The following is a 27,035-nucleotide window of genomic DNA, read 5'->3' as shown; positions in this document are numbered from 1 at the left end:
ATCTGTATACTTGATAATGGTAAAGATAGTAAATTTTATGTTATGTGTTGTTTTATCATGATAAAAAAGAAAAACCTACACAAATGGACAATATTGTTGCCTATGGAATGATACTTAAGTTGACAAGATGTATAATATTTTTATTTCTAGGATAAAGGCATCTTGATTTTGTGGACACCTCAGCAAGGAAATTTACAGCTTTTTTAGTATTCTTTGTCCTTCTTCAAGTCATGGGGTAGAACTCAGTTAAACTCACTTCTCTCTAGAACTTTTGCCTTGGGTTCATCCTGAGGAGAGCTCATGAGGTTTTAGGAGTAGTTCACATATGTCCAGCTAACTTTAATCAAGACACTCAGTTTTATTAAGCAAAGCCCAAATGACAAGAATCAAAAGAACCACATCCCAGTTCAGGCTTTGTCCTATGATGCTTATGATCATGGGCAGGTTACCTACTGGCTCAAAGCCTCGACTGGCTCAAAGCCTCAATTTATTTGCCTATACAATAAAGGTGGTTAAGATGGATGATGACCAAAGAGACTGCCAGCTGTGTTCCAATAATGTGATTCCCTGTGCAGGGATTGGTCTGTTAGTAACAATGGCAGGGACTTAATCGGCTCTTACGTCACTGGCAATGTCCCTGGAGGCCCTGGCCGCCACAATGGGAATGGCATCGCTTCGCAAATCATAGCCTTCTTTCTTGGCTTCTTCCATGGCCTGGCGATAGAGGCTCTGAGGAGAGAAGAAGTGCTTTTAGATACAGCACTCACTTTCACTCTAAAAATGGATTTTTGACAAAAGAAGACTAGTTTTGGATGCAGAACTGCACTCATATATTCAGCCTTAAATGAATTTAAAAAGATATAAGCATATCTCTTTTTTAGGGCTTCCTCGTTATAAGCAAAAGTAATTAATATGGGTAAAATTAATATGGCCAAGTCTTAAAAATCAGCACTTAAATTTTTCAGTGTTCTCAAACTAAAGAAAAGTCTGCCTTCCACCTTTTGTTAAAGACACACTCATCCCCACCCCCACATACACATACGAAATCAGAAGTCTTCCCAAATAAACCAGATTAATTCTTTGTTAAGAACTTTTGGGCGAGAAACAGTTTTGCAGCAGTATTCCTGGACAGCAAAGATACATGGTGAAAATTTATCTGGATAACTCATAAAAGAATGTATTTTACTGTCCTCAGACAAGTCTAAAAGAAATGGATTTAAGAATTCTCTTTTATTTTACAAATAAACCTTAAGTTATGTTGAGCATATTAAAAATCTAGTTTTCATGGTGACTTGAATGTGAAAAAGAAAATATTAAAGTTATTAAACAACTATTTTGTACCAGGCTCCACATTGGGCAAATTATATATATGACTTAATTTAGTCATCACAGAAATTCTTCAATATAGGCATTTTTATCCTGTTTTACTGATAAGAAACTGAAGAAAAACTCAACAAATTTTGAAACAAGCATTCATCTGATAAATAGCAATAATTATTTTTTAATTAAAAACTACCATTTGTTTCCATCATTAATACTGACTTTGAGAGCTTTTCTCCTCTGATACGGAGACATTTTTGTATCTATTTTTCTATCTATCTACTTTTTTGAACACAATAATACATATTTTCAAAGTAGCATAATGGGCATAAAAATAAAACTAAACAAACTGGTCCACATGAGAATTAAATCCATAATCCTGATTTTTCTACTACATCAGCAAAACTCAATCTGGTCAGATCAGGAAATAAAATAAATGGTCTTACCTTACTATAATTTACTTTATTTTGTCTTGCCAATGTAATTTCAGGTGTGTCAGGCATGATGTGGATTTGTGTCTTGTCTTTGTCCCAGGCTTCTGTGTATAATCGCTGTGAAAGGCAAAACGGTGAATGAATTAGAAACACAAAGTTTGATGTAAACAGCAGTTTACAATTTAGAGATTACGACAAAGATGAAAGCCAGCATCCTCACTATCTGGGCTGTACGCTATATGCCAATACTCTTCAGTCTCTTTGACATCGCAAGATATTTATTATCACTAAATATAACAAATAAACGTGTCTTTTATTACAAGATCACCTCTACTCCATTTAAATGAAAAGCAAGTATTTTTCCAAGAATATATACGTAATCCACTTGTACTGTGGCTATTATATAAATAAATTCTTTCCAGAGTTTTGTTTGTTGTTTGTTTATTAACTGAAAATATACCTGGATTAGCCATCTCTAGATTTGTTATTTTATAAATGATAAGGAGATTTGCATTTGACTTGTTTGCTTTGTACTTACCTAGATAAGTATTCAACAAGAAAGAAACCTTGATACCAAACCATGTATAACTCTCACAGACTTCAAATAATTTGTACACCAAAAAGCTGTCCTATTCTTCACTCCGGTATTTCACAACAGATATCAAAGCAGAAATTCTCACATACCTTTTTGAAATCCTAATGTAACTGAATAAAGAACTCACCCAAATTACTATACATAGAATGGCAATTGAATAATACAAAAAAGATCAACTTAATTATAAGTATTCTCAAGAACTGTCTTACTCTCTCCCACATTGGTTACTCACCTTGTTCATGGTGATGGCATTGTTCTTTGCCAGCACCTGCTCCAGGGAATCAGTCACACTGGTAAATTTCAGCTTGTCTGGGGGCTGGCGGTAGATGTGGTCGCTGAGTATCTCTGTAGCTCTCTTGCACTTGACCACATCCAGAGACCCAATGGGGACCCAGCCAATGCCTTTCAGCCATTGGAGATCTGCTTTATACATATTCTGGTGAGAAAAACACAAAAGCAAGTATTAGTAAAGTTGTTATGACATTTGATTTCAAAAACAAAAGAAAAAGACTAGAAAACTTGGATAGCCAAACTTCATGTCTATGTCTTTTAAAATCTGAAGAGCTTCATGTATGTTCTCTCTAAAAGAAAGGTACGGCACAGTGAACGAGGAGTGTAGAGAAAAAATATTCTTTCTGAGAGCTTTACCTAATCCTAGACCATACATATTACTACAGCAATTTTCAACATTTTTCATCGTGGCACATAAAAGCTAGTTACTATAATTCTGTGGAACACCAAAAAAAAGATTTTTTGCCAATCTGACAAAAAACAAATAGGTATAATTTTGATTCATTCACACCAGATGGCTATTATTGTGTTGGCTGTTGTTATTTTTATTTGACAATCTTTAGTCAGGTATTGCATATTTTAAACATTCTTGCAGCGTACCAGTGTGCCTGCTGCGGCATACCAGTTGAAAATCACTGTATTACTATCGTGAGTGTGGTCACCAGTGTCATTGAACAGGTCTCAGTACTCACGTCACTCTGGATTTCATAGGCCTGCCGAGCGTGGATGACATCATTCTGGTCGGGCAGGCATGTCCACTGGTGCAGGATATTCCTGTAGTCTGCGTCGCTGACTAACGTCTGGCACTTCTTGGCCAGCACCACCCCCAGCATGTCCACTGGGCTGGTGTACTTGGTCTTCCACTTCTCAAAGTCCTTCTTGTACTCCCTGTCACTCTGGATCTTGGCCACATGCATGGACCACATCATCTTGGGGTCGTCTTTGATGTTCCGGGCTCCGATGTGATGGCCAAGTTGCTTGCGGTAACCATCCTTGTATTTGTACTGAAATAAAAAATAGCCATTTTATAAATAAAAACAAAAATAAAAAAGGCTAAAAGTCTTATTAAAGTATACTATTTTAAAATTGATAATTTTGCCAAGAAGTGGAATAATCTGAATATTACTTAGCTCTTCTTCCTAACTTTGATTAGACTTCACAATAATACTCTAGCAGGGGTCTCCAAACTTTTTACACAGGGGGCCAGTTCACTGTCCCTCAGACCATTGGAGGGCTGCCAAATACAGTGGTCCTCTCACTGACCACCAATGAAAGAGTGCCCCTTCCAGAAGTGCAGTGGGGACTGGATAAATGGCCTCAGGGGGCCGCATTGCGGCCCGTGGGCCGTAGTTTGGGGACGCCTGCATGGAAAGATACGCCAAACTACATAGTTTTATGGTTTGCAGGCAGTAAGTTCCTGGAAATAAAAGTAGCGACACTTTTAAGAAAAATCAGTCAGAATTGTTTGCTGCCTTTTCACCTTGGGTCAGTGAAATCACTAACCCAGAAGTTTTACATAGGATTTTGAGAATGCTACCTCTGAATCCACACCTATCATTTCACCCTCCAAGCCACCTATTATCCTTCCCAAATTTGGCTCTTCTGACTTCTACCGGGTTACTTGACTCTATAAAATGGTTTGGCTTGGGTTTTCCACCCTGCATGTCTTGCTCTGTCAGAGATCAAGTTTGGCTGAGGTTTGTTGGGATTACTCCAGTAGGAAAATAGATTATATAATTATAAACTAGCATATTGTTGGAGGTGGTGGTTAAGTGCTGACTCTCAATATCATCTCTCCACTGAGGTGACAACATCACCCAAATCCTAATGGGTACTGGCGGAAGTCTTAATTCTCCACCAAAGGATCCATTTCCTTTGGAGATGGCGGAAAGAGAGATCCGGGTCATCATTTTGTTGGTTTTGGTTGTTCACCTTTCTTTTTCTATTTTCATTTAAAAAGAACTAAAAAAGAAGCACTTAAGTAACTTTTCAAAGAAAGAGTTGACAAATATCCAGAGCAGGTTTGTGAAAAGGTGCATTTCCCTAGACCTGTAAACAGGTCTTTTTCTGATGTTAAACCAATACATGAAACTAAGTTTTTCTGTTTTGTTTTGTTTCTAACATTTCTGACACTTTCTTATTTCTGTGTGGGCTACGTGCTCAAAATATGGAGATGAATGTCTCATCACTGTGTGTATGAACAATGGTAGGTTCAAATTCAATTTTATACTGATGTTTAGGACACCCCCTTCCTAAAGTCTTCTGGAGTTAAAAACATGAAAAAGCTTTTTCAGATGAAAAATATTTCTTCTGTTTAAATCACAGTAAATGTGCTTGAACTGGCACCCAGATGCATCTTTGTGTTGTGATAATGCCTGTGATGACCCCTACCCCATCCAGGCACATACATATGTGGGGTGTTGTTACTCACATCACTGACGATGTCTCGGGAAGCCTTGGCTGCCACGATTGGGATGGCATCACTTCGCAAGTCATAGCCTTTCTTCTTTGCTTCTTCATTGGCAAGTTTATACAGACTCTATAGAAAGAGACTCAGAGTTAAAGCAAAAAATTTGACAGTAGCCATTTAGAGGTTATCAGGTGACATACTACATCATTTAAAAAAGGGAAGGCTATGTAAAGAATTTAAAATTCTATCAATATTAAAGTAAATAAATTATATCTTACCAGAAAAAAAGAAAAACTATAGCATTAAAAACAAATGAATTATGTAAACACAGATTGCTACATTAATCTATTGTTAATCTATATATAATAGATTAATATTATATATTAATATTAGTATATTAATATTAGCAGATCATATAGTATATTATACATATGAACATAGATTAATATAATCTAGTAATGTGGATCAATGAAGAAGACATCAATCTATACATATTTCTAATCAAAAAGGAAATTATAGAACAATGTTTAATGTATTTGCTTATTATATATACTTATATACATTTACTCATTTCTTTATTACTTGAAAAATTTTTGACAATCATGGAATATTTTATAATGTTTAAAAAACAAAAGAGAAAAAAATTGAAGTATAATTTAAAATGTAAATCATTCAATCATAATCATAGCACAACTTTGATTCTAAATTTTAGCTGTATTAGTAAAACATGTACCTATAAAATTGCATTTTACTCTAAAAACAAATAAACAGTAATCAGTGTTGTTAATAAAGAACACTTCTTTCCACACCTGAGGTTTTCTTCCGGTAAGAGAAGCTCAGTTCTTTGATCTATGGCCTTACTCTTTTCTCCGCACCTTTACTCTCTCTGCCACTGAAGAGGTGTAGTGATTCACTGATTTATCTAACTGGTAGGGAGGGGGGAATTGGCCTTGCCCAGCTCCACCCTAAGCTGCTGCCTCTCGGATTAAGCTCAGTGCCATTCTCTGCTTCTCTGGGCTCTAAGCAGGACCTCGGTCCTGAGAGGGGTGGAACTGATGGTCCTCCTCCAGTGAGGCCTGTGTCTGGATGAGGAACCCAATTCTGTGGTTTGGTTAGCAGCTTGTTTGCCTCTTATACAAATGTGTCCTTGAACTTAACTAGTAATAAAAAATGTGAGATTTTGAGTTTTACTTCTCAATTTTACTGAGGATCCAGGTGGAAAAGAGATGTATATTTTTAGAGCCCCTTTAACAGATTGTCTTATTTAGCAAATAAAAAAATAGCTTGACCAATTGAACTTGAATTCAGATAAATAACAAATAATATTTTAGTGTAAGTATTGAGCCATATTTTATCTGGCAATCTCTCCTCTTGGAAATGTCAAAAATACTACTCATATTAGCAGTGGCCACAACTGAAAAGATTATGTGACTTCAGTTTGCCTCTGAAACCCTATAGCATATAATATGCAAGCCAGATATGAGAGGCTGAATGGCGAGTGTTCATATCATGGAGTGACGTGTATCATGATAGCTGAGCACTTCCATAAAAGTAAGTGTAGAGAAACAAACAATAGCAGAAACACAGTCAGTAGCACCACAGAAATTCGCTCCTACCTCACTGTAGTTGATTTTATTTTGCCTTGCCAACGTGATCTCCGGAGTGTCAGGCATTATATGAATTTGAGTCTTGTCTTTGTCCCAGGCTTCTGTATATAAACGCTATCAAAGAAGATGTTGACGGAAAGCCATTTGAAATAGGAATTACGAAATGTCAAAGATTATTATTGATCTAATTAAAGGAAATAAACCGAATTTGAATATAAAGTATTCAGTTGGAGGTTTGAGTCTTAATACTAGTTATCAAGGTTATAAAGCCAAGAATAACAGAAATTATTTACAGGCTTTCAAGTATGTAATTTAGGAGGCAAATATGACCCCACACTTTCATGGATAGTTATATCTTCACTAATCGTTAAAGTATAATGACACCTTTTGGCATCCTGGAGAAGTTTGGGGCAGCTGGGGCTCACCTTGTTCATGGTGATGGCATTGTTCTTTGCCAGCACCTGCTCCAGGGAATCAGTCACACTGGTAAATTTCAGCTTGTCTGGGGGCTGGCGGTAGATGTGGTCGCTGAGTATCTCTGTAGCTCTCTTGCACTTGACCACATCCAGAGACCCAATGGGGACCCAGCCAATGCCTTTCAGCCACTGGAGATCAGACTTGTATACATTCTGTGAAGATAAAAAAGACAGATACACTTCAGCAAGACCAAAAGATTTAAGGTAAAGATGCAAATGAAATCATTAATAAAGTACAATTCTGGTTGTTGTTGTTTTTCATAGAAAATAAGCTCACTACATTAGGCTGATGTAAAGAAAAACTATGTTAGAAAAAATTACCCCGAAACATCTCCCAGCCATAAGAAAAAGTGACCAAATATTTCAGGTTGTTAGGAGAGAAGTGATGCAAACTGCTATCTTCTGAGAGTCCGTTGAGTGAATGTTATTTTAGTGTCCATGTGAACAGGAAAAGAAGGCCAACCCAGAGTGAGAGAAACCACATGTATGTCCATCAACAGGTCATCAGTGAGTAAATGTCAGGACTTGTCAAATGAAATAGTCTGCAGCTATTAAAAGCCATACTTTTAAGAATACCAGTGGCTTGTAGAAATGTCATTAATATAATATTAAATGAAAAAATAGCATATAACTTATGTAGGTATATTGTGTGGGTAAATTACATAAGCCAAAGTGGGTTCTTTCAGTGTTTGGATTATGTTGGATTTTTATTGCCTTCTATGTATTTTTTCTTATATTTCAAAATATCTCTAGTGCTCTTTTATAAAAAAGAGAGAGAGAGAGAGAGAGGTTAAAATATCATAATGATGTAGAATTCTTGAAACCAGAGACAGGACTTTGACAGCTATAACACTGCCCAAGATTCAGGCAATAAAGGACCATTCCGTTGGTCCAGGCCTGAGTCTCTTTCCTACCAAGTTTTCAGGATGGGAAGCATGAACTCTTTCCCAGAATCATCTTCTCATATCTTTTCTTCTCACTTTATTTTAGATCATTTTTTTCCACTAAAGACTTTTGTAAACAGAAAAAGACTCGTAGATACAGAAAACAGGCTGACGGTTAGCAGAGGGAAAGAGGGTTGGGGGCTGGGTGATAAAGGGGAGGGATTGAGGAGCACAGATTGGCAGTTACAGAACAGTCACGGGGATGCAAAGTACAGTATATGGAATAGAGTCAACAACTCTGTACAACTGTGTGGCGCCAGGTAGGTGCTGGAAATATCAGGGGACACTTTGTAAAGTATGTGATTCTCTAACCACTATGCTGTACCCTTGAAACAAATGCAAAATAATATTAATGTGAACTGTAATTGAAAAAAATAAATAAAAGCTTAAAATATTTATTTAAAAAGGATTTTTGTGTACCCCTTAAATATTTATAGCTATTTCACAACAACGGGATTGGACCTTTGCCTAACCCATTTGAAGAATTTCACCTGTAACAACACCTAAGTAGAAAAATAGGCTGATATTTGCATTCTAGACAAAAAAACTATTGGAATTGCTCTGTGCTGACTAGTTATTACTCAAAAAGAATGAAAGCAATAACATTTTACCTCTGGAGGGTTTTTAAATGTCCAAATGCTTCCCACATTACTAAGACTGGATCACAGTGTGAGGAAAGGGACCTTGAAAAAGTACTCAGTAAACAGATGAATGCAAGCAGTCTGTCACTGTGATCACACTCTGGGCAACAGTAACCATTTTTTTTTTTTTTTTTTTTTTATATATATTTTATAATTTTATTTTTTAATGGGGTGACATCAATAAATCAGGATACATATATTCAAAGATAACAAGTCCAGGTTATCTTGTCGTTCAATTATGTTGCATACCCACCACCCAAAGTCAGATTGTCCTCTGTCACCTTCTATCTTGTTTTCTTTGTGCCCCTCCCACCCCCTATCCCTCTCCCATTCCCCCCTCCCCCCCGTAACCACCACACTCTTATCAATGTCTCTTAGTTTCACTATTATGTCCCACCTACGTATGGAATAATACAGTTCCTGTTTTTTTCTGATTTACTTATTTCACTTCGTATCATGTTATCAAGATACCACCATTTTGCTGTAAATGTTCCGATGTCATCATTTCTTATGGCTGAGTAGTATTCCATAGTGTATACAACAGTAACCATTTTAAACTATGTTTCATGTGCCGGCAAAGTCTTTCTTCTTGGAAACAATTTCAAAACACAGGGTTCTGTGTGTTGAAAGCCACAAAACAGATGTGGGAGTTTTCACAGGTGGGCTGTACTGTTTCTAGGAGCAGCCAGTTTGTGTCTAATTATTATTAATTTGTTTTATTCTCCAAATTTATTTAATGTTTAATAATTCCTTCAAACATTTATCAAATATAAGCTGCTGGAAATGTACTTCTCACACCCAGTTTTGAGAAGGTGCACCTGCTTCTCATAGGTCCCGGGTCTCAGGTTCTGTCATTACTATGTGACCCACCTCCACAAAGAGAGCCGTGCTGAGGGAAATGCCACTGAAAGGGTCCAGCAGCTATGGACCCAGTGACATTTTTATTCCATAAGAATAACATTTAGTAGTGTAGCAGGTATTAGTATTCCATTAATTATAACCTCATTTGTTTTGTAAGGAGAGCTAAAAACCAATTTCAGAAAAAAAAATAAAAAATGTGTTCTTTCCCCCTTAAAAGAATAAAGAAATACATCTCCCTCTGGTGGACTCTGAATTCTAATATTATTTAATCCTGGTTTTACTTTTATAAGATCAAGCCTAGTTTATAAACTTTACTTCCCTATAAAGCCTACTCACACATTCACAATAAAGCCATAAAACTATACATAGATTCAAGTATCAAATATCATTCAATAAACGCTAGTATGAGGAGACCATTGATTGTATACAAAGAACAATGTTTGTATAGTTTATTTCTGCACACAGCTTTGTTATAGATGGTGTACTCACGTCACTCTGGATTTCATAGGCCTGCCGAGCGTGGATGACATCATTCTGGTCGGGCAGGCACGTCCACTGGTGCAGGATATTCCTGTAGTCTGCATCGCTGACTAACGTCTGGCACTTCTTGGCCAGCACCACCCCCAGCATGTCCACTGGGCTGGTGTACTTGGTCTTCCACTTCTCAAAGTCCTTCTTGTATTCCCTGTCACTCTGGATCTTGGCCACATGCATGCACCACATCATCTTGGGGTCATCCTTAATGTCCCGGGCTCCAATGTGATGGCCAAGTTGCTTGCGGTAACCATCTTTGTATTTGTACTGAAATAAAAATGTACAGGTCAGCCTGACCTGGTGGTGGCACAGTGGATAGAGCATCGGACTTGGATGCGGAAGGACCCAGGTTTGAGACCCCGAGGTCGCCAGCTTGAGTGTGGGCTCATCTGGTTTGAGCGAGGCTCACCAGCTTGGACCCAAGGTTGCTGGCTCCAGCAAGGGGTTGCTCAGCCTGCTGAAGGCCCGCGGTCAAGGCACATGTGAGAAAGCAATCAATGAACAACTAAGGTGTTGCAACGCGCAATGAAAAACTAATGATTGACGCTTCTCGTCTCTCTCTGTTACTGTCTGTCTGTCCCTGTCTATCCCTCTCTCTGACTCACTCTCTGTCTCTGTAAAAAATAAATAAAGAAATGTACAGGTCAGATCCTGATTGTAAACCTTTAGAGGCCCCAAGGCTGTACAAAGTCATCTTGCTTACATCTCAGTTGTAAGTTGACTTTTGCTAATAAGCACTAACTCAAGCCTGTATCCTGACCTTTACCCTAAAAGTTTATAGAGATAGTTGAATAGGTGTAATCAGTATAATTGCAGTGTATGCCCTAAATCATTTACACCCTGGTAATGAGAAATAGTTTTGGAGGCAGGAAGTGGGGAGAGGTCGCCTGCGGAACTGGGGGAGAGCCCACTTGAATCTTGGAGAAATGGATTTTATGCACTGAAAGCATGTTAGAAAAGAGATGCATTTGGTGACATGGTATGTTTAATAAGTAATGACATGATTCTAGGTCAAGGGCTACCTACAATAGCAACAGAGGAGAATTTATTATTTCATAATGGACCCACACATTCATTGGTGTGGTATATGTTTGGCATCACTTTGAAAACTGATGGTTGTGATAAAGCTGCTATAGCAACCCAACTGGGTAGGGCATGCTCCTTACAAAGTCATGGTTCCACATGGGCCAACAATGTTTTTATTATTCTACGTCCAATGTCCTGAAATCTGAACCAGTCACCTAAAATACATGCTTCCAGTTTTAAGGAATGCTGAGACAGTATCAATGGTCAGCAGGAGGCAGTACAGCACAGTGGAAAGCAACGAGACTGTCTGGAATTTCAACTCCACCACCAAGATTTTGATTTTAGACAAGTTGCTTAAGCAATCCACAAAATGGCAATAGTGACAACATTTCCTAGTGTTTATTATGAGTAGTTATGAAGAGTGAGTAAAATAATATATGTAAAGCTCTTAGCACGGAGTTATCAATACTTTGGGTTATTATTATTTCATTATTTATTATTATTGGCATAAATCCATTAGTGGGGAAGTCCTAATACATAAATTAAAGTAAGCTACTAACATGATCTTCCAGTTAAAAAGAGCAGTGTGCAGGGTGTTACCATATTCCTGAACACTGGGCCTTGATTTTCAGAGCAGAGTCTGTTCCTTGGGAACACCCTGAGGCTCCAGGAAAGGATAATGATTTTACTCTGGAAGGCATCAGCTACATAGCCAGGAGTTATTGTTAAGGGTATGAGCTTGGGTTAGCAACCACCGCTGGTTCTGATCAACTGTCTTCTTTTTATAATCCTGTAAGAGTGAACTGTAATGTAAGTGTCGTATGCATTTTTAAAATATCACATACTAGCCTGACCAGGCGGTGGCACAGTGGATAGAGCATTGGACTGGGATGCAGAGGGCCCAGGTTCGAGACCCCGAGGTCGCCAGCTTGAGCGTGGGCTCATCTGGTTTGAGCAAAAGCCCACCAGCTTGAACCCAAGGTCGCTGGCTCCAGCAAGGGGTTACTCAGTCTGCTGAAGGCCCGCGGTCAAGGCACATATGAGAAAGCAATCAATGAACAACTAAGGTGTTGCAACGCGCAATAAAAAACTAATGATTGATATTTCTCATCTCTCTCCATTCCTGTCTATCCCTCTCTCTGACTCACTCTCTGTCTCTGTAAAACATAAATAAATAAATAAATAAAATTTAAAATATCACATACTAAAATATTACATGAAGCCAAACCCTGATTCTCACAGAGAAAACTTACATTTTTGAGTTACACTTTCTATTAGTACTGTGATCATTTTTATACAAGCATCTCCAAGCCTGCAGCTACCGTCTAACAATTTCCACAAGAATGGATCTTTTCCTCTTGTTGATGAGCCAGTTTTAACTGAAGATACTGTGTCTTAAAGGTTACAAACTCCTTTTTTTAAACAGCACATTTTCATTTCCTCAAAATTAGGTTTTTGAAAAATCCTACATTAATACATCAGGATATATTTTCTTTTCTTTTTATTTATTTTTTAGATTTTATTTATTCATTTTTTAGAGAGAGGAGACAGAGAGAGAGAAGGGGGGAGGAGCAGGAAGCATCAACTCCCATATGTGCCTGGACCAGGCAAGCCTGGGGATTTGAACTGGCGACCTCAGCGTTCCAGGTCAACGCTTTTACCCACTGCGCCACCGCATGTCAGGCCCAGGATATATTTTCAAAGGGCCAGGAAAGTTCTTTTTAAAGATTTAGTTCAGTGAAAATGTCCCTTCTGACAGATCATACTCTTGGAATAAAATTGACGACTCACATCACTGGCGATGTCTCGAGAAGCCTTGGCTGCCACGATCGGGATGGCGTCGCTTCGCAGGTCATAGCCTTTCTTCTTCGCTTCTTCGTGGGCGAGTTTATACAGACTCTAAATTTCAGGGGGAAAAAAATAAATGTTGACATTAATATCCAAAAACTGATGGAGACTGAAATAATTTACTAAGTTCTACCCAGGTATGTGCCAATAATAATCTTACTTTCAAGAGTTCTAAGCCTTACACATTTTTAGTTTTTGGTGAGAATCAAGAGGTAGTTACATAAGCACTAAAATTATAGTCTTCACCCCTACCCCAATAAAATGACTTCAGATGATGCCTAACCTATCTAAACTCTTTAAACTATATTCTGTGGAAGAGTAATATACTGTTGATTTACTCTAAAAAAACCCATTATTTTCTTTGCTTGGTAGCACGAAGCTAGGAAAAATAACTAATACATCATCTGACAGAATCTTAAAGTCACAAAAGTCTCCACAGGCTGAAACAAAGAGGCTCAATCTAGGAAGAAGAAACCTCAGGGAGATACACGGTAATCTCTGAACTGAGATTTAAATTGTCAAACATAGACATGTAGGCTGGAGGAAACCTAGCTGATGCCCATGGAAGATGCCTTGGGTAGGGTTTCAGTCATTCCCAAGCCAGGTGCACCTTGCAGGGACATAGCTGCAAATGTGTCCTGAGACACGCTATGCAGAAATGCAGGTCAAATGTCCAAAAGAGGAAATAAAATGCCAACTCTATTCTACATTGATCATTCCTCACTTGCAGAATTTTGTTTGGTTCTGAGAGTCACTCTCTAGCAGGGATGTCATGTGAGAGATGGCCTGGATCTTGGGATGTTTAGGGGTGAAGCAGGGGAGGCACAATAGTTGCTATTCCCCTCTTCATGGTTTTGGCACAGATCGGTTCTGCCATAGCCTCGGAAGACTACACGGGTCCACAATGAGTAATCTTTGAGTCAGTACATCAGAAGCACCTTCTGACGAAATTTTCCAGAGCAAATGAGTTGACTTATGAGATAAGCTCCTTGTCGCTGAAGACACTTCAGCAAAAGCAGAATGACAACCTACTGGGTGGGACTCCTGTGCCAGGAGAGGCTGACCTCTCAGCCTAGACATCTGGGCTTCTGCCACAGGGGCACATGGCCCTGTGCTCACAGAGAGAAAAGAAAACAGGCTTGCTAATATATCTACTGACAGATCCTCTCTCTGGTTCTCTCTCTTTCTCTGTGTTGTTTGGTAGTATTACTGTGATTTTCATCCTTGATTTAACCTTATATTATAAAATCTTAAATTTTGACCCTAAATAATAATATAGAAAAATAAATAAATCTTGTAGAGAAATATACACCTGGCACAGCTATGTATCAAAGGAGGAAATAAATGCACATTTGGTCTATTGCTAATTTCTTAACTTAAGAAAATTAATAAAAGGAGAAGATCTAATTAATCTTATGGTTACTTCTTAAATCATTAGTCCTTATAATTTGTACTTCTTAAATAATAATTTGTATTTGAAGTTTGATGTTTAAGATGGTGATTGAGAAATGCAAGAGTAGGTATACACATGGAGCAAAAAGAAATTTTTATAAAGTTATCATTTAGTATTATATCACCATGGGGGAGATTAATTGAAGTAAGAAATAGCATGAAAATCCTATGGAATCAGCATCCGCTCCTACCTCACTGTAGTTGATTTTGTTCGTTCTTGCCAATGTAATTTCTGGGGTGTCTGGCATGATGTGGATCTGGGTTTTGTCTTTGTCCCAGGCTTCTGTGTATAAACGCTGTCAAAGGAAACATATAATGTCACCAGGAAAAGAATTCAGTGTATAATTAGTAGGAGTCTCAGGGCCACTAAACTTTATAAATAAAAATAGCAAAACGCTATGCATTTTACACACATTATATATTTTATACACATTTCTTCAAGTGACATAATCAGTTCACAGTAGAATGGGATATTTTGGATAAGCTGACTCTTATGTTAACTAAGAAAATTGAGAATATCTTTTATGCAAAAATGATTTTACATAAAAATATGCCATTTCAAAAAACCCAGAAAACATTACTGAAGTAAATATTATAAATAACATATCAAATTTATAGGCCCTGGCCGGTTGGCTCAGTGGTAGAGCATCGGCCTGGCGTGCAGGAGTCCCAGGTTCGATTCCCGGCCAGGGCACACAGGAGAAGTGCCCATCTGCTTCTCCACCCCTCCCCCTCTCCTTCCTCTCTGTCTCTCTCTTCCCCTCCCGCAGCCAAGGCTCCACTGGAGCAAGGTTTGCCCGGGCGCTGAGGATGGCTCTGTGGCCTCTGCCTCAGGTGCTAGAATGGCTCTGATTGCGGCAGAGCGACGCCCCCAGATGGGCAGAGCATTGCCCCTGGTGGGTATGCCGGGTGGATCCCGGTCGGGCACATGTGGGAGTCTGTCTGACTGCCTCCCCATTTCCAGCTTTGGAAAAATACACACACAAAAAAAACCATATTAAATTTATAGATAAATTTATAGATAGATGATAGATAGCTAGATGTCTTTTGTTATTCAACACTCTTTCTCTCTTTTCTTGATTTTGCTTCTTCCCCTTTGATTCAACTTTAGGAATCCTACCTTGATTCTCTGAATTTTAAAGCCTCACCTTGTTCATGGTGAGAGCATTATTTTTGGCCAACACTTGTTCCAGAGAATCAGTCACACTGGTAAATTTAATTTTGTCTGGAGGCTGGCGATAGATTTTATCACTCAAAATTTCAGTTGCCTTTTTGCATTTTTCCACCTCCAAAGAGCCAATGGGAACCCAGCCGATGCCTCTCATCCACTGGAGATCTGACTTGTACATATTCTGTTGACACAAACAGTCAATAAATATTTATCCTGCATTGGGAAAAATTTCATTTAAAGGTTATGAAATAAAGTAAAAGCACTCTTGAAAATATAGTTTGGTGGACAGGTAGGGTGTTAGACAACATTCCTTTTTGGTCTGGAAGGTTAAACAAGTAATATAAGGAATAAAGTGCTATTCCTGTCCTTTGCAGAAACTGGTGAACCTGGTACCACCTATTGCTACCTTCTCCTAGGGGTGTGAGTTCACTAATTTCCCATCTTTGCATGCCATTATGATTCTCAGGTACTCACATCACTCTGGAGGTCATAGGCCTGCCGAGCGTGGATGACATCATTCTGGTCGGGCAGGCACGTCCACTGGTGCAGGATATTCCTGTAGTCTGCATCGCTGACTAACGTCTGGCACTTCTTGGCCAGGACCACCCCCAGCATGTCCACTGGGCTGGTGTACTTGGTCTTCCACTTCTCAAAGTCCTTCTTGTACTCCCTGTCACTCTGGATCTTGGCCACATGCATGGACCACACCATCTTGGGGTCGTCTTTGATGTTCCGGGCTCCAATGTGGTGGCCGAGTTGCTTACGATAGCCTTCTTTGTACTTGAACTAGAAGAAGAAAATTGCTGAACATTAACTATTTTAACTTTTAGTAGAAAGCAATTACTAAGACCAAATTTTTCTATTCATTGAAAAAATAATGATTTGACCCTAAACATATATATAAGCATCTTATAAACCATTTAGAAAAATAAAAATGAAGACATTCTGCCATTCAGTGATAACCACTGAAAAAACTGCTTTTTGTGGTGTGTATGTGAGAGAAAAATTAAAATAAGTCATACTATATATGAGTTTGTACCAGCTTTTTTCAATGATCACATAAGCATTTCTCCACATCATTAAATATTCTCTATAAACATGAATTTTAATGGCAGCAGGCATTCTATTATATTGGTATATATTAATATTTTTAACCTTTCTGTGATCGTTGCACATTTATTTTTAAGTTATGATGGTTCCTTCCCATATTTTAGAAATAATTAAAAATATTTTTGAATAAATTTATGTTTTAAAGTAAATAAATTTCTGTAGGCAATCACTGGATGCAGGGACAAACATATGGTACACATGAATAGTATAGAATAATGTGTCCCATTTATTCAGCCATTGGAGGTTCACTGGTTCCTAGGGCATGGATTCGTTGCTGAAGGAATCCATGAAGTTTGGTTTTATATAAGAATACATTGTGTGGAAAAGCCAGAGTGATGTCTGAGCTATAATCAAGCACCCAGTGCTTTTGTTCGGCAGAAAATAGACAATATTTTGAAATGCATGTTGCTATGAACTCAGCCACAACTAGCCTTTGAGTTGAGAATTTTATTGCCATTATTTTAAACTATTTACTGAGGAGGAAAAAACTGTTAGCAAGAACTTTAACCTCATAGATTAATTGCTCTACTATATATCCAGAGGGGAAAAAAAGAAGTCTTTGAGCCAAAGCGAAGGCAAATTGCTCTCCAGGTGCACTTACTTCACTTGCAATGTCCCGGGAAGCCTTGGCTGCCCTGATGGGGATGGCGTCTAGCCGCAGATCATAACCTTTCTTCTTGGCTTCTTCTAGGCCAAGTTTATATTGTTTCTGAAATAGATACAAATCATCCGAAGTTTGATTTATAAAGTACAGTGTAAGGAAAATATATCAGGCATCATGAATATACTGCTTACCTCACTATAATTTATTTTGTTCTGTTTAGCTAGTAGAACTTCAGGGGTGTCTGGCATAATGTGGACACTGGTTTTATCATTATCCCAAGCTTTCGTATAGAGGCGCTAAAACAAAGAAATAAGACATGACTAGCACAGACCAGTAATGGATAGTATATAAAAATAATCTAGCTCTTAATAAGAGTAAAAAGAGTCTCATGTCAGTAAGAAGCACAACACTCACTTAAAAACCACTTTAAAAAAAAAGCAAAAGAGTTAAATATGATTTTTTTATAAAAATAAATTTTAGTGTACACACACACACACACACACACACACGAATTAATACTCCTTCTAAGTAAAAAATAACTTACACGGTTCATGGTAATCGCATTGTTTTTTGCCAAGACCATTGGAATGGAGTCCATCAGGCTGGAAAACTTGAGTTTATCTGGGTGTTGACGGTACACATGATCACTCAAAATCTGCATAGCTCTCTTGTTCTTCTCAGCCTCAAGAGAACCACTCGGTAACCAGCCAATGCCTTTTAGCCACTGAAGGTCAGCCTTGTACAAATTCTGAAATTGTAAGTGACAGATCACTAAACATAATAATATGCCTCTAAAGAAATAAAATATTATAGTATATACTTCAACGTTTGAATTCATGAGAAACTAAAAACTTTTGGTATGTCTCTTGGATCAACAAAATATTCAGATAGAAGCAATATTTTGAAAAACATTTTAAATAGAAGCATGTAGAGAAAAACCTAATTCTTCTAGGACAACACCCTAGAGGTTTCTACCAAAGCAATGGGGACTTTGCGGGCTCTTTCTTTGTGGGATAATGTTTGGGTGACTGGATAGATTGTAGGCATTAGTTCAGGGAAGTAGAGTTCAGTTGTATAAACTCCCCTTCCCTTACTTTGAGGACCTTTGCTAGTCAGAAAAACATGCACAGTGTTTTGTTGGCCAAAGGAAAAACTTATACTCACGTCACTCTGGAGGTCATAGGCCTGCCGAGCGTGGATGACATCATTCTGGTCGGGCAGGCACGTCCACTGGTGCAGGACATTCCTGTAGTCTGCATCGCTGACTAACGTCTGGCACTTCTTGGCCAGCACCACCCCCAGCATGTCCACTGGGCTGGTGTACTTGGTCTTCCACTTCTCAAAGTCCTTCTTGTACTCCCTGTCACTCTGGATTTTGGCCACATGCATGGACCACACCATCTTGGGGTCGTCTTTGATGTTCCGGGCTCCGATGTGGTGGCCAAGCTGCTTGCGAAAGCCTTCCTTGTACTTGTACTAAAGGAAAAAAGAAAGATGTCTCATTCCTTTCTAGATTAATTTATGTTGCTATCTTTGTGGCAGATTACAAAGCACATTAACTCCAAATATTTCACTAAGCCTAGAGAGCTGCAGAGGTTTTTTTTTTTTTGATAAGAAATATTAAAGGCTAAATCCAGCTCAAATTTCCTACATAAGAAGTGCATCCTTGAGCTCATCCTCACCCACACTACACCTCTGGAATCATTTCACTCTGTTCTAATTTGTTACTCCTTGAAAAATTTTGCTCAATTTAAAATGAAATAGAGACTGCTTGGAAGTGATAAATTTCAATCAATATAAATAGGATACAGTCTTACCTCGCTGGCAATTTCTCGGGATGCTTTTGCTGCTTTGATTGATATGGCATCAAGGGGAAGATCATAGCCTTTTTTCTTCAGCTCCTCATAGCCCATCCGATAGAGTTTCTGTTAGGAGATAAAGGTCACTTTGAGAAATAAACAACCGCAGCCTAAGGAATCCAATGTGCTAAATGTTTTAAGAGTTCATGGGAATAGTATCCATGCTTAGAATACTCAAATTTAATTGCAAATTATATCAATTGATTGCTAAGGATCTTGTTTTAAACTTCAAAGCTCCTCCATGACCTAGATCAACAAAATCAAATGTCAGCTCTTTTCAAATGCTTAGGAGAATGAAGCAGAAGTAAATTGATAAAGAGATGAAATGAAATATTATTCAGGTGCTGTTTTCCAATTAACTTAGTGTTTCATTAGAAGTTTTTGTTAGAAAAGAGCAATGCTTTTTCATTTAACATCTCTAGTGGGGGAAAAAAAAACATGGCCAATGAGCTGTTTCTTCCATGTAGCTAAAGCATTGTGATATAGAGTCTATTTCACAGTATAAGGTCATCCTAAGTAAGATCACATCTGTAAGTATGAAACAAAGTCCTTCATAAATTTTAAAATATAAGATTATTTGAGGGAAATTGAAATATTGAATTTAAAAAACTTAAGTGAAATAATTTGTTTCTTCAGATTTGTTACATAATCATATAGTTGAGAATGGAATTTAATGTACCTTATCCAGAAATCAGATTGTTTAAAATGTCTATTGATCTTGGGTTTGTGTTTATATGTCTATTTTTTTCTTTGTGGCATTACTTTCATTCCTTACTTAATATTAAAGTCTTTCTATTATAGTTTAGAATTTGTCTATAAAATATTTAATTTTTATGTCTATAAATTTCAGAAGATTATGCTATAATGATAATAAAAATAAAATATGAAATTCTCTGCACGAGTTTTTTATGCTTATTCATCTGAAATTGCATTGAATTTGTGTATGTCAGGCACTATACCAGCAAAACACTGCAGATCCGATAGTAATTGTTTCTGCTCCCCAGAAGCTCCTATCAATATAGGAGGAGAGTGATAATAAACCATTACATTGTGACAATATGTGTAATAATGGACTATAAGGAAGAGACAGCACGTGCCTGCATCTCTGCCTGCCATAGGGAGTGACAATTATGTTGATGTTCAAGCTAAAAGCAACTAAATGAGGAACCTGAGTCACATGTAGTTCACTAATGAAAATAATTCAGGCATTCAAAATAACTCCAAACAAATTTACTGCCTTAGAAACAATTGAATTGAACTTTCTGAAAACACATGCTGAATTGGAAACTCACATCACTTGTGTTGATTAAGTTTGCTTTAGCCAGAATAATGTCAGGTGTATCCGGCATGATGTGGATTTGAGTCTTGTCCTTGTCCCAAGCTTCTCTGTAAAGTCTCTAAAATGAGAAATAAGGGTTTTTCAGTGGTGTTGTTAGATTAGTGACACAGTTAACTTCAAACAGGCTTAATATTTCATCTGAATTAGCCTTATTATTGATAGCATAAGCAGATAACATAAGCAGAAAATAGCTACAGTTCTTCTTGATTTATCTGGGACATAGCTGCCTTTCAAAATAGAGATTATGGATAACCCAAGTAATTGGAGCCTTTGCCAATATTGTTATAATTACTGTCATATGCAGTAATTCTCTATCTGTTAAACTGTAAAAGTCTTCCTCAGGGTTTAACTGGGAGACAGCCTTTACTTACTCAAATGATCACATAGTCAAGATATTTCTAGAAGTTAGGGTGTCTCATTTTCTTTGTGGTTTATTATTTATAGTTATGCCCATAATTATTTGGGGAAATCAGGATTCCCAAAAGGATACTGTATGGAAATTCATCAAAAATTCTTGACTGTCCCTGGCCATCCTGTATTTTTCTTTACAGAAGGGAAGGGGACCCAAACAAAAATCTTACTGATTTACTCAAACTAGGATGTTAACATTGTCAGAGAGATCCTGCTAAAAATACAAAACCTAATCATGAGGATTCACCATACAAGCCCAAATTCAGAAAGAGTCTAAAAAATGAGTGGCCTGTGCTCTTTGTAAATGTCAAGGACTTGGAAGACATAGAAATAATGAGGAACCAGTTCAGTTTCAAGGAGACTAAAACATGACAAGTGAATTCAATGTGTGATCTTCAATTGCATAGTGGGAAAAAAAAACTTAAAAAAATTTTTTCTAAAAAACATTAGTGGGTCCTAGCTGATTGGCTCAATACATAAAGTGTCAGCCTGATATATGGACATCACAGGTTCAATCTCTGGTCAGGGCACACAAGAGAAGTGACCATCTGCTTCTCTCCCCTTCTCCCTCCCCCTTTTCCTCCTCTCCCCCTTTCTCAGCTAGTGGCTCAATTGGTTCAAGCATCAGCCTGGGCGAAAAATGATAGCTCAGTTGGTCCCAGTGCATTAGCCGCAGGTGCTAAAAATAGCTTGATTACTAGAGCAATGGCCCCAGACAAGGGTTACTGGGTGGATCCTAGTCGGAGTGTATATGGGAGTCTCCCACTATATCCCATCCTCTCACTTAAAAAAAAAGAATATTAGTGGTAAATTGAATAAATTCTGTATACTAGAGTTGTTTCAATACTAATTTCCTGTTTTTGATCATGGTACTGTGGTTATGTTCTTGTGGAATAGTTCTTATTTTCAGGAAATACACAACAAAGTATTTAGGAATAGAGTGGAGAGAGAGAAAAAATAAATAAATGTGGCAAAATGTTAACAATTGGGGAATCTGAGGGAAGATATATATATTATAATGATTTATACAAATGTATAAATCATTTGTACTATTTTTGAAACTTTGCTGTATGCCTGAAGTTATTTCAATATAAAAATTTAAGTCTCGCTAGTTCCTTGGACTTCTCAGTTTTCCTCTTTGGGGTGTGTGAGGGTGGCACTTTTCTCCTTCCTGAACACGCTTACTACAGTCCCTATAACCCAGAGAAGCTGATTAAAACTTCAAGGCAAAAACAAAACAAGGCTTGTGAATTTCCATATGAATTTATCCTGGTTTTGTACTAACCTTTCTGATTAATTAAGATCAAGTTTCTCAACCAGTATTACAGGTCTTGTATACTGGATGATTCTTTGCAGGACCAGAGTGGGAAGGGCCTATGCTGTGTATTTTGGGATGTTTCCTGCGTATCTGACTTCTATCCACTAGATGCCAGTAGTATACCATCCTCAAATTGTCACAACCAAAAAAAAAAAAAAATATATATATATATATATATATATATATATATATATATATATGTCTTGCCAAATACCCGTGTGACAAAATTGTTCCTGGTTGAGAACAAGTAAGCAACCCATTTGTTTAATGGCATGTGTCATTTGTACCCCATGGAAAACAGAGAAAATGCTAATATTTGTTTATACTGAGATATATGTATTGGTCAAGGAAAAAGAGCAGGCTCAAGGATCTTGGGGCCCCTCTCCTGAGACTTAAGGGGATTAGTATCTCAGCATTTCTGTAACCAGTGCACACTGTTGAGAAGCCTGTCCTGAGGCATTAATGTTGATAAATTTCATCAAGGGTTTTACTCTTGGCCACCTTATTAGCTCAGAGCTTTGTAAAAAGGCCTGTTACATGGAGAGAAAAACAAAAAAACTTGAATTGTAAAGGGAAAAATATTTTGCTTAAATTTGTTGCTTTGTTTGCCAGCTGGTTAGATTCAAATTTCCATCAGAAAAACAAAAAAGAATAATGAAAACTTAAACATTCAAATGAAGCTGACAGGTCAGAATCTACTATGAATCTTGAATACCAAAATAGCAAGAAATCTATGAGAGGTGGATTGGGAAGAGAGGAACTATAATTTATCAAATGCTTACTATAAGCTGGTTATATATATTATATGAAAACTAATATGTATGACATGTAAAATATATAGCATTTTATATATATATATATTTACATCCTTCTAAGACTTAACTGGTTATTATTATACATTTAAGCTTTCTTCCCAATTCTAGAATCTCAGTGAACATAGTTCAACTTTTGTAATTTTCAGGGTTATGCTTCTAACCGAGCAAATGATGATTATTCTTTCTCTTTTCTGCATAAAATTATTCTATACTGCTGTTTTTCATTTACTTTATTCAATAAATATTTATTGAGCACCTAGTATATGCCAGACACTGATGACAGTGTTGAAGAAGGAAGTTGAAAACGAGATACAGAAAGATAGAGAGATAGATAGACAGATATATTATTATATTATCTTATATATTATATATAATTGTCTATGTATCTTACTCCAATAAACAAAATGCACTATAATCACCTGGAGGAAAATATACTCTTTACAACATTTCTATTGTGCCTTGTATAGTACTCAGCTTATCTCCATCATGTCCCCAAAAGGACATACAACAATATCTGGGTTTTATGCACTCAAGTTTCAAAGAAAAAAAAGTATGTTGAATTATTTTTCATTACATTTTGGATAAAGAAACAAGATTTGAGTGACAAAAGTTGATACTAACCAATTTTTACATGATCCATTGTGGAGTAGTTGATAATCCAAATAAAACAACTAAATATAACACATTATGCTGTGTTGTGCTATGCTATGTGATGTGATACTATGCTATTCTATTAATCTATTGAGAAAATTGTATTGAATACCTACCAAGTACCAGGCAGTATAATTTATTTCCAAAGAATTATACTCACATCACTCCTATTTTTAGCATTTGCCTTGGCCAGAACTATGTCCATGGCATCAGGAATGCTGGTGAACTTGTTTTTGTCTGGAGGCTGACGATATTTCTTCTCACTGATGATTTCTGAAGCCCGCTTGTTCTTTTCTGCCTCCAAAGAACCCAGGGGACTCCATCCTATGCCTTTCAACCACTCAAGATCAGACTTATACAGATTCTGTGAAAATACAGAGCAAGCCATCAAAATCCCATTCTTATCTGCACCCTTGACTCAAGTGATTCTATTACAAACAGATGCATTTTAGATCTTCAGTGATAATTCTTTGTAGTTTTTGTTTCTCTATGACTAAACGGCTACTCAAAGGAGATAGAAAGAAGTATATAAACTACAGTATTAGATTTAATAGAAGCTGACCTCACTCTGTAGTTCATAAACTTTTTTAGCTTGAATAACATCATTCTGGTCAGGCAGGCATGTCCACTGGTGCAGGATATTCCTGTAGTCTGCATCGCTGACCAAAGCTTGACATTTCTTGGCCAGCACCACTCCCAACATGTCCACTGGGCTGGTGTACTTGGTTTTCCACTTCTCAAAGTCCTTCTTGTACTCTCTTTCACTCTGCATTTTGGCCACATTCATGGACAGCACAAGCTTTGGATCATCTTGCAGACTTCGGAATCCAATATGGTGACCGAGTTGCTTGCGGTAACCTTGTTTGTATTTAAACTGAAATCAGATGAAACAGTTCTTTTATTAACATAAACAGAGGTTAAGTTAAGCTCAGTTTGCTTTATTTGTATGTGTGTTTTCCAAAATTGAAACAAGAGAAAGGATGTCTATGTTAACTTGGCAAGAAATATAAACACATAAGTAGAGGCTTCCAAACAAATGTAAGGTAGATGAGTATCAAGAGAGGCTGTAGTCAGAAATTAATTCTAATTAGAGGCAGAAATATATTCTGGAAGATGCTAGTATTGTGTATGCTGATGTTAGGGAAGACTATGATAAAACACTTGTGATGTACTTATGGGATTAATGGGGAAGTTTGGGCTGAATGGCAAAAAATAATTAGGAAGATTCAAGACTTGATGAATAGTTTAATAGTGTAGATTAATTTATTAAGCAGCAGAATTGTTAGTGGTTTGCCATATGGTTATGTTATAAATTTGTCCTGTTCAGGATTCATTTCTTAATGCGCATATGGCTAAAAACAGTGACATATGTTAGATTAGAAAAAAAATTCTACATGATCTCAACATACTGCCAAGGTGGGTCAAAATGAACTATATAAAATTAAGAAAGTAAAAGTGAAATCCAGTATTTAGATTCAACTGGAAAAACTGCATTAGTACCGGATGACCATACAATGATAATAATGGTAGTAATAATAAATTTTACATGATCTTAGATGCTGAGCACACATTATACCTCATGGGAATGGGTTCTATTCTCTTGACACCAAACTTCCTGGTTACGTATATTAAAAATATTCAGGAGTTCTATAACTTCTATATGGGCAATCTGACAAAATTGCTTGTAAAAAAGTAGTGTCACAGGTTCTCTAAGAACACAGATAAAGACAAGTCAGAAGCTAATTTACTTTTGACTGACCTATTAACAGGAAAACAATTGAGAAAAGTTTTGAAAAAATAGAGTAAAATAAATCACAAGTGGAATGATCAGAATATAGAAGGAATTATAAAATGAAAATCAAAGGAGAATAAGAAACTTGAAATATTTGAAGAGCTATCAGGTGGAAGAGGAAGTAAACTATTGTGTGGTGTAGAACTAGAGCTGTTCGGTAGCATAGTTGAGTTCCACGTAAGTGTATAATAACAATCTGAGATGATCCAACAAAAAATGAACATAAAAGACCACGTGTTGGGCCCTGGCCGGTTGGCTCAGCGGTAGAGCGTCGGCCTAGCGTGCGGAGGACCCGGGTTCGATTCCTGGCCAGGGCACACAGGAGAAGCGCCTATTTGCTTCTCCACCCCTCCGCCGCGCTTTCCTCTCTGTCTCTCTCTTCCCCTCCTGCAGCCAAGGCTCCATTGGAGCAAAGATGGCCCGGGCGCTGGGGATGGCTCTGTGGCCTCTGCCTCAGGCGCTAGAGTGGCTCTGGTCGCAACATGGCGATGCCCAGGATGGGCAGAGCATCGCCCCCTGGTGGGCAGAGCGTCGCCCCATGGTGGGCGTGCTGGGTGGATCCCGGTCGGGCGCATGCGGGAGTCTGTCTGACTGTCTCTCCCTGTTTCCAGCTTCAGAAAAATGCAAAAGAAAATGCAAAAAAACCCCAAAAAACAACAAAAAAAAACCACGTGTTGGAAATTGAGAGAAGGTAGGGCATTGAGTAGGTAGATTGGATTAAATTATCTTCTACCTCTAAATTCTATAATTTTAATTTATTAATTATTTATAAAAATAGCTCCAATTTCTTAAATTTTATAGATACAAGAACCATTTGAAACTGAGAGGAGATACAATCTCTACAATAGTAGAAAAGTTCACTTATAGTTAATTTTAGGGTAAGATTTCAAAAGTTTCTAAGTAATAAGTTCACATTGAAAGAAAACGGGTACTATCAAATGTTGTATTGTTAAAAAATTGCTATTTCTTCACTTCTTAAACTAGTTTTACCTCATGGGGAGCACATAAGATCAAATGAAAATGAGTTTAGGCCCTGGCTATTTGGCTCAGTGGTAGAGTGTTGGCCTAGCATGTGGAAGTCACAGGTTCAATTCCGGGTCAGGGCACACAAGAGAAGTGCCCATCTGCTTCTCCACCCTTCCCCTTCTCCTTTCTCTCTATCTCTCTCTTCCCCTCCTGTAGCCAAAGCTCCATTGGAGCAGGTTGGCATCAGGGGCTGAAGTGGCTCCAGTTGCAATGGAGCAGTGGCCCTTCATGGGCAGAGCATCGCCCCTACTGGGCTTGCTGGGTAGATCCTGGTTGGGTGCATGTGGGAGTCTGTTTCTCTGCCTCCCACTTCTCATTTAAGAAAAGTACAAAAAAAAAATGAGTTTATGATCTGGGGAACTTATTATCATCATTACTGCCATTAGTCCTCTGGTTTCATCACCCATTGATTATTTTACAAAGTATTGACCTTCAAGACAGAAAGAACATGCTTTTAGGTACATTAGATACATTATCTAATTAGTTTTCCAACACTTCTG

At 37.6% G+C, this 27,035-nt stretch overlaps 1 protein-coding gene across 27 annotated transcripts in view; it reads right to left on the bottom strand.

Annotated features, from left to right (window-relative positions):
* Positions 1-27,035, bottom strand: part of NEB (nebulin) — a 210,797-nt gene that overhangs the window by 108,721 nt on the left and 75,041 nt on the right. For 26 of the 27 annotated variants that reach the window (XM_066281248.1, XM_066281221.1, XM_066281230.1 and 23 more), the window contains exons 46-65: positions 24,280-24,591; positions 23,878-24,081; positions 20,476-20,580; positions 19,142-19,249; positions 18,489-18,800; positions 17,869-18,072; positions 17,516-17,620; positions 17,322-17,429; positions 16,085-16,396; positions 15,588-15,791; positions 14,631-14,735; positions 12,931-13,038; positions 10,069-10,380; positions 7,083-7,286; positions 6,667-6,771; positions 5,072-5,179; positions 3,333-3,644; positions 2,582-2,785; positions 1,767-1,871; positions 622-729 (exon numbers count right to left, since the gene is read on the bottom strand). In XM_066281248.1, the coding sequence (XP_066137345.1) occupies positions 622-729; positions 1,767-1,871; positions 2,582-2,785; positions 3,333-3,644; positions 5,072-5,179; positions 6,667-6,771; positions 7,083-7,286; positions 10,069-10,380; positions 12,931-13,038; positions 14,631-14,735; positions 15,588-15,791; positions 16,085-16,396; positions 17,322-17,429; positions 17,516-17,620; positions 17,869-18,072; positions 18,489-18,800; positions 19,142-19,249; positions 20,476-20,580; positions 23,878-24,081; positions 24,280-24,591 (3,645 nt within the window). The remainder of the gene's footprint in view (positions 1-621; positions 730-1,766; positions 1,872-2,581; positions 2,786-3,332; positions 3,645-5,071; positions 5,180-6,666; positions 6,772-7,082; positions 7,287-10,068; positions 10,381-12,930; positions 13,039-14,630; positions 14,736-15,587; positions 15,792-16,084; positions 16,397-17,321; positions 17,430-17,515; positions 17,621-17,868; positions 18,073-18,488; positions 18,801-19,141; positions 19,250-20,475; positions 20,581-23,877; positions 24,082-24,279; positions 24,592-27,035) is intronic. The other variant, XM_066281240.1, reaches the window with a different exon arrangement.

Source organism: Saccopteryx bilineata, chromosome 5, assembly GCF_036850765.1.
Source record: "Saccopteryx bilineata isolate mSacBil1 chromosome 5, mSacBil1_pri_phased_curated, whole genome shotgun sequence".
In the NCBI taxonomy this organism is placed as follows: domain Eukaryota; kingdom Metazoa; phylum Chordata; class Mammalia; order Chiroptera; family Emballonuridae; genus Saccopteryx; species Saccopteryx bilineata.
This window is presented reverse-complemented; position numbering and strand designations above follow the sequence as displayed.